Genomic DNA, 8,547 nt, shown 5'->3' on the forward strand with positions numbered 1-8,547 from the left:
AAACCACGCACGATGCTCTCCGACGTGTCGGCCGGATTTGCGTCATCGTAAGCAGATTCAGGCGCACACGATGGATGGACTAATCGGAGAAGTAATCGATGAGCGAGCATTGTGGCGAAAGAACGAGCATAATGGTACGTTCTGCGTGATTATGCCATGGGTCAACGCGAGACAAACTTAAGTGAGCGCTTTGAAGAAGATTATCTGTAAGACGCAGGCGGAACAATATAAGTAATTGCGCTACTCGTTGCCGGCTACCGTAAAATGGAAACGTATGAAATAATTACATACGCACTTAGAGAAAAATTTAATGATAACAATAAAGGTGACGAGGTATACAAATCTTATATGTAACAGAATTAATTTGAGTGTTCACAAAGTTCTGCGGTTTTTTTTTGTTAGCTCAATTGTATAGAAATATCTTCGTCAAAAATGAACGAGATTTAAATTTCAAAAAAAAGATTAACTATTTCATGGTTGCAGTAACTAAAATAATTTATATGTTCAACCATATATATTAATTCTACATACAAACTTGTACCGTCAGCTTTATAATTAACACCGCAATCATTTTCTCTGACAAGTGCGGTATGCAAGGAGGGCGCCGTGTCAAACTAAAAACAAATTTCTAGTTTTATGAAGAATCTCTTACAAATGTAAACGTCTCTTCTCTTAAGCGGCAAATGCAAATTTATTTACGTGTCCCGCTAAAGTGACGCGGCGACGCCTTCGCAAAGGTCCACCTCGGTAGATTTTTCGCGTTGCGGTAAACGAACGAGAGCGGAGAGATAAGTGTATTCAGGGAAATTTTCGTACTCTATGACTTTAAAGCCGGGTAGGCTTTATTTGGTCTCCGATATAACACACTCGGTGAACTATTTTTAAGCTGCTTATTTACGCAAACTGTTATCGCGCGCGCGCGCATTTAGACACACCACATACAAACACACAACACACACCTCTCTCTCTTTCTCTCACTCTCTTTAAATTCTGGAATGATATCCCACTTGACATTCATAACACTACCTCTTTAGGTGTCTTTAAATGTAAATTATGTGACTATTTACTTTGAATTATACATTACACGAATTTGTTTTGACTTGTATCATTATTATTATTATTATTTTCTTTTTGTTCTGCACTTATACTTATGTACTATTATTTGATTTCTATTACTTGTAGAGTTTTCATTATTTTGCTATGCTTTTCAATCATTATTATTACTTCATTTTTACTGTTAATTTGGTTAATAAAATAAATAGTAAAATTTACTTTATCGATCGTACTTTGTTTAACTTGAGAAGATGATTTTCTTAAAGCGCTCAATAAATAGCGATTATCTATCTATTTTTCTCTTCCTTTCTCTCTTGGTTTATTAAATATCTTCTTGAAGGATTCTCGGCATGACTGTGCATCGTGATTTATTTCCTCAAGCAAAGAGCATTTAGCTAACAAAATGATAAGTAGCCGTCAAATGGTTTACGTGGCTCATCGATTTTCCGAAATGTGCTATCCGCAGCCGCGCGGCGAATCTTGGAACATCTCGATGACAGACGTCAGCGATTCGCGACAAATTACACGACGACGGTCCCATTACTTTCGTTTCTCGATGGACCAAACGTCGTCGATGTGAAACCGAAAACCCCGGAAAGTCGAGTGTCTCGTTCGTCTCTCTCCGGCGAGCTTCACGGAGGATATTCATCCTTGATGAGAATGGAAAATGAGAGCCGCTGCTCGCGAGATGAGTGCGGCGGCAGTGCGGTCAATGTCAGAGCGTGGAGTGCATTCCGGACGGCGATCTAAAAATTCACGCTCTCGCAGGAGGGACGATCGAAGGTGCGGCCACGTGGTTGATTCGACGACCGCGAGAGATATAACTCGTTCGCCTTGCTCTTCGGTCCCACAGCTTTTCTAAAATTACGCGAATTCCGCGTGTTGCGCCGAGGACCGAATACGCGAGGGCACGCTAATCGGCGACTCAATCTATTTGGCGATTAACGTGGCGAAAAACGTCACTTACCCCGTGCGGCTGCCTGACGAAGCCCCGGTGGTTATTTCGGTCGTCAGCCATTGCACCTTGTCCTGAAACCAATACAGCGAGATTAGACGAAGATATATTACCGCAATAATAAGATAGATCGAAACCAAAAAATAAAATCGATTCAAGCTTCATGGATAGATGAATTTGATAAATTGTTGATCCTGTTTTTTCAAGGCAATCAAGTTACGGTTAATTTAACTGAATTTTTCGAGCGAATTAATGGTTCACATATATAAATAGAAGATCGTACAACATTTTCTGCCGTTTAAGGCATTTCTAGGTGATTTCGATTTGCTCGAGGATTGAGTAGCAATCGCGATGTATCTTGGTCGATGATTGCGAACCATCAAATCGCGAACGGCCAACTACTCTATCTGACCTCGCACGATCGGGACTCGTCGTTCACTCTTGAACGACATCTTGGCATCCGCAGAATTAACGTCATTAAGCGAATTGACGTGGTTTTATGCGAGAAACGAAAGGCATTGCGAGCGCTGGCGCACGCACGCACGCACGCACGCACATTGGAAAACGTTGTTGTCGCAGGCAAACTTGGCTATCGTTGCGGTTGATCGGTGACGTGTCGTGGTACAAAATATTAAGGGAGAAACGGGGTGTCGCAGGACGGGTAAGCGTAAAATTTTCCCTCGACTGCACGCAAATTGCACGCACAGTGAGAAAAAGGTTTTGGTTACACAAGGGAAGTTCCCATGGGAAGTTACTGAAATTAATCAGCTGTTATTTTTAAGCGCATATACTGAGAGAAAAGTATTCGATATTTGTGACCATAAATGCATAAAATAATTAAGGTTTAGGAGCTCCATTTTTGTGATTATTAATGCTATAATAATTTTATATAGTTCTCTCAAACTTATTAATACTTGTTAACAATTATAAACTTATAAACAATTATTTTCAGATCTGTATCTAACTAAATTTTTAGATACTTCAGCAAAACTGTTATTTCTGTATATAATCGTAAAAAAATTCTCATATTTTCTCATATTTTTAGGAATTTATCAGACTTTAAATTTAGGAAGCATTCTGAAAAAATACCTTAAATTTTTTCAAATTTTTTAAGTATTTTTTATAGATAATATAGGATGAAAAATCTTAGAATATAATGTTTCAGAATTCACATACATGATAAATTCTAGAAAAGATGTAGAATTTCTCTTCCGAAAAGAGTTTCAATTCCTATAAGAAAATCTGAGAAATTTTCTAAAAAGTTATAAACTTAAACAGAAATTTTGAAAAATTTTGATTTACGTAAACATTTTGAAAAAATATATGAAGAATTTTAAGAAAAATGTTCGCAGATGAAGTACCCGATCTTCTGGTTGAATTTATCTAGTAGATAATTATGCAACCGATTTTTTCCTGTACAAGAATAACAACGAAACCGAGCGTGCGTATTCGCGCGTTATCTGTACAATGTATACGTTATATACGTATACATATACATGTACTAATATACCAATCGAGAGCGGTTGTACAGACACTCGGCAGGTAATTACCTACTCCGAAACGCGGTTGACTCTCCTCGCAACGGGTGTTCGTGTATATTTGTTGTTTTTATTATCTTTTTTTACAGCACACCGCACCGCGAAGAGATCGCGATCGAGCTCGTCGCACGCAGCCGCTACTTGGTGCGTCGAGGACTATACGGGACGAAGTCTTCGGTTCGTCGCAGCTGCATCGCCGCATCGCCGCGCGCGGCCCGATTGGAAGGAGATCGCAAGAGGCTCTCTCGCAAAAAGCGATCCGTCATTACGGGCTCTCGGGGAGCGGCCTCGTTTGCTCTCCATGCGACTTTTCACGTAATGCTGAATCGCGACGAGCGGATCATCGCGCGAGCCTATCGTAAATTTTGAAGGAAAGAGCGCATGGCCCTGCACAAATGCGTAACACACGCCGCACCCATCGTGCGATCATTTCGATCGATGCGAACGCATTTATGGAAATCGGAAACGGAATATTCCAAGTCGAGTCGACCGAGCGAAATAACCAGCGAAAAAGGAAATTGCGCCTCGACGTTATCCCAGAGGTAAAACTCCGAAATACCGAGTTTCTTGCACGCGCGCGTGCGAGAAGTTTCGTACTTACAACTTGACCGCTTGAAAAGCGAATACCACACAAGATCGTGTTTCATGTTTGGAATATATATCGGCACCTAAAATATGAAACATCTTGTAAAGTATTGATTTCTGCGGCAGGCCGTCTTGATATTTTTTCATGCGAAAACGACAAGGAAAATCAATTTATGTAAAAAAAAACTCATACTAAAATACATAAATAATAAAATTTGAAAATTTTATAAGTTTTAAGTTTTGACTGGAAAATTTTTTGTGGACCAAGATATTTATTCCTGCGAGAAAATAACTTTTTTCACTTCTTACTTATTTTTTTGGCACCGGTACAAGCAACGGAGATATTTCAAGTGATTAAATCAGTTTTTATATTATAGCTGTACACAAAAAGAATTTTTTTAATACTTTCTTAAAATATTAAAAAATTTAGTTAGATACAGATATGAAAATAATTACATTGGACCATCAAAGTAATTATATAGGATAGCTTAAGCATAATAATAGCGTTATAAACAGTTTTGAGCATTCTAACAACCGACTTGAGCGTTCAGTATAATTCAAATTAACATATTTAAATATATTCATTTTCAGATCTGTATCTAGCTAAATTTTTTAATATTTCAATAAAGTATTTAAAAATGTTTTCCGCGCAGCTTTAAAAACAAAACAACTACATAATTTTGCGACGCATAAGAAATGCGGTGTTGTAACAAATTGATAACAATTGAAAACGCAAATGCGCAAAATGTTGGCGCCTTCCATCCTGCCGTTCGTTCGAAAGCACGATGTTGTTTCGAGTTTGTAATCAGCGATTAATAGCCGCACCACGCACGTGCTTTTGATGCATTCTACGTGCATGTGCGCGTGCATTTGTGTGCATGATTCTAACCACTTCATTTATTATTGTGGGGGGGACATTCATCATGGATCGTTTACGATAAATTGTTCTCAATGCTATCGCACGTCGAAAACAATCGCTTTCTCGAAAATCAAACCGAGCCTAATACGCTAATTCACATAGCTCGCCTTTTCATTTCTTAAAAACTTTAAAGTAAACGATCACCGTTTGACGATAACATAAAATACAGACACACGCACATTGAGAAACAAAATTGTTCATTTGACTAAATTAATTAGTACATCCTTATTTCCTTCGATGAAGAATGAATTACCTTATACGATTAAATTTCCCTCCGATAATTACAAAAACCGATAATTACAAAAGCTTTTCACAATAATACTTTGCATAAAATGAAATTATATACAAGTTACAAAGTGATAAAACGTATTGACAGTATTACTAGTAGTAGTCTAGTTGAAAATAATCTTGTTGAGTCAATAAAAATATTAATAAAACAAATGACATTTTTCGCTTCTCTACTTACTTTTGTATTAAAGAATATTTCATTAAAATAAGAGTAATGTAATTTGCTAATATTGTTATTAAATTATAACACACTGACAATGAAAAAATTAAAAATGTTATAATTATACAAAAACAAAACATCTATAATAATGCATTATGAGTACACTAAACAGAGACAGAGAGAATTTTTAGTGGAATTTCTATCTCAATATTTTATAGCTAAAATATTTGACAAACTTGATTACGTAAGCATTTGATTTGTATACTAAGAGAAAAAATGATTGCAATTATCACAATTTAATTTATATTCGTTGCCAACTGTACATGTTTTTTTGATAAAACTATAAATAATAATTATTATTGTTAATATTACAGCAGTAATTATAAAAATGAATCCCTAACCTCATAATTATTTTACCAGAATTTAATTATAATTTACAATAATTTTTTGTGCCAATGTATTTTTTGGTACAACTATAAATATAATTATTATTGCTAACATTACAACAGTAATAAAAATTGAAAATGTAAAAATGAAACTCTTAATATGTATTTTACTATACAATTATCGCAAATACTAAACACTTTTCTTTCAGTGTATCTTTCCAGTTATACCTACCAGGTTTCCAATTTACGCAACAAGATTTTTTTCTCGTGCAATTGTACATATAATAGCAATGTTCTTTAGCAGCTGCAGTACTTTTTTTCTCCCTTTCGCCATTTCGCAAACTTCAAATATATACACATTTACTTCATTTTAAGTACAAGTGTCCTGATACTAGTTCAGCTATAAAAACAAACTTATTGATGAATACGATCATTTGCACTACACTCGACTGTACTGGATTAGTGTATATTAAAAGGATTAATTTATATAAAGTACATGCGCTGGCATAGTACAATCAACACTGACAATAAAATTTTATATATATATATATACATATTTATTCTGTTAAATAACATATAATATCATCTCTCTCTCTCATTAAATAATTTAATTATCTAAAATATTTATATACTTTTTTTCACATTTAACTTTGCTAATTTTTCATGTATAGAGCAGCTTTTAGTATGCACTAATGTAATTTAGTGCAAAAGTGACCGAATTCGCTATATTATTTTCAATTAGATTGCTATTAACTAACGTAGTTAAAAAATATTAATTAATTAGTTACCTAATAATTATTAAAAATGATTTTCTTTTAATAATTTTTTTTCATGTACAGATTAAGGAAGTATTCGAACAAGATTTCAACATACCGATAGTACACTCTAAAAAGTATTAACCATGAGGTGTCTATTTCATTCTTACTGTGTGTGTAAGAATTAATATTATCTAAATCACAACATACAATGGCTTTATAACTCCTAGTGTTTATATCAGTATCGGTGTAGATTTACAAACATATTTATATCAACACCATCATAGTATGGATTTAAAACCCATCTTATTTAAAATCATCATGTTGATGTTAATATAAAATTATAAATCCATACTGCGCGAGCGATATATTTAGAGTGTACAAATCATTTTTCCTAGGAGGAAATTGTTCGACTATCCTATTTTTTGAATTTGTAAAATGTTAAACGCGCGTCTCTTTCAATAACAAAATCGCCTGCGGAATAAGAGTTGTGTTCTTTGGAAAATTGCCGGAAAAAGAGACTCTTTCTCTCCAAGTTGGCGGAGTAATGGTAAACGGAGTATGAATTGGAATCTGAATCTCGACGGCATTTTGGAGCAAGGAGTCGTAAGCCGCAATCTTCAATTCGGAGCAAGACGCACTAAAGCCCATGTTAGGCCGAAATCAGACTATGCATTGAAGATTGAGATTGAAGATTAAAGATTGAAATTTCTCCAATAAGGACAAAGCAATTTTGATTCCTTTTCTGATTGGTCAAACTTCAATTTTTCAATCTTCAATCTCATTCTTCAATGCGTAGTCTAATTCCGGCCTTATGTTGCGCATTACGGATTACGAATTGAAGATTCGGCCAATTAGAACAAAACGGGTTAAAAATTAGAATTATTTGACTGGTCGAATTCTAATCTCAATCTCCAAGTCCGAGTCTACAATGAATCGGTAGTCGGTAGCTTTAGAAGTTGGCTGCTGGCTAATTCTACCGATTCACCGATTTCGATTCACCCGAATATTCTTCAGACTAACTACAGATTACCGATTCATTGTAGACCCGATTTCCGAACTAATATGTAATGAAAATAAATAAAGGACAAACGGGCAATTGGGAATAGGCACAGTGATCGGTGCGTAATGCTCTTCAAAAAGCTCTATCTTACATAAATGAAATAAAATTTGTACATGTTTCAACTAGTTTTCTAGCCTTCTTCAGCAAAAATATACGATGAACGGTCAAGATCCATGAAATTGAAGACGTAACAACTTACGATGTTAACAAAGTTGGCATGATTCGGTCATAATCGTTGTGCAGTAACCCTTACTCCATTAGAGAATCGTTCTCACCAGTTACAAGGCTGGATGGTAGTATAATGATTAAAAACTTCACAGCGATGTAAACCTCAAAAAACAAAATCGTGTTACATTAATATGTAATGTAACTAGGCGCAGAGTAACGTTCGCGAAAACGGAGTACGGCGTTGCATCGCGGCGCACCGCGCACCGGTACGGACTACGGACGCGACGGACGCGACGGTGACGGGACGGCGCGGGCGAGAGGATCCGTAAAGGATTAATGCTCCGTAGTCCGTGCGGACGGGACAGAAAGCGGGGAACCAGGGAGAGGATCGAGAGGGCCCCCGAGGCGAGAAGAGAATTGTGCGCGAGAGGGGCCGCTCATTGCGCTCACCAGGCCAGGCCCGCCAGGCTTCTTTCCTGCGTGTAACGTACTTATAGTACTTACCTCGCGCAGAGTATATCACGCGCTAATCGCGGTTGTTCGCAGCGCCTCCGCTGGCCCACGAAGACGCGGGGCGCCTCTTCTCATCCGCGTCCGACGATGTTGCGTTCAGAGACTGACGACGTAGCCTCGCGCGACCGGAGAAACGTCCGACAGCGTTCAACGACGCATCGGCG

General features: G+C 36.9%; 1 protein-coding gene across 9 annotated transcripts in view; it reads right to left on the reverse strand.

Moving 5' to 3' along the window:
- RhoGAP19D (Rho GTPase activating protein at 19D) overlaps positions 1-8,541 on the reverse strand; it is a 39,990-nt gene extending 31,449 nt beyond the window's left edge. For 7 of the 9 annotated variants that reach the window (XM_018508259.1, XM_018508261.1, XM_018508262.1 and 4 more), the window contains exons 1-2: positions 8,375-8,541; positions 2,021-2,082 (exon numbers count right to left, since the gene is read on the reverse strand). In XM_018508259.1, coding sequence (XP_018363761.1) covers positions 2,021-2,071 — 51 coding nt within the window. In that variant the 5' untranslated portion in view covers positions 2,072-2,082; positions 8,375-8,541. Of the gene's footprint in view, positions 1-2,020; positions 2,085-7,901; positions 7,921-8,367 lie in introns of those variants that run through there. The other 2 variants (XM_018508257.1, XM_018508258.1) reach the window with 2 other exon arrangements.
- Between the last annotated feature and the right edge of the window lie 6 nt (positions 8,542-8,547).

The sequence above is a fragment of the Trachymyrmex cornetzi genome, unplaced genomic scaffold (genome assembly GCF_001594075.2).
Source record: "Trachymyrmex cornetzi isolate Tcor2-1 unplaced genomic scaffold, Tcor1.1 scaffold26, whole genome shotgun sequence".
Classification (NCBI taxonomy): Eukaryota; Metazoa; Arthropoda; class Insecta; order Hymenoptera; family Formicidae; genus Trachymyrmex; species Trachymyrmex cornetzi.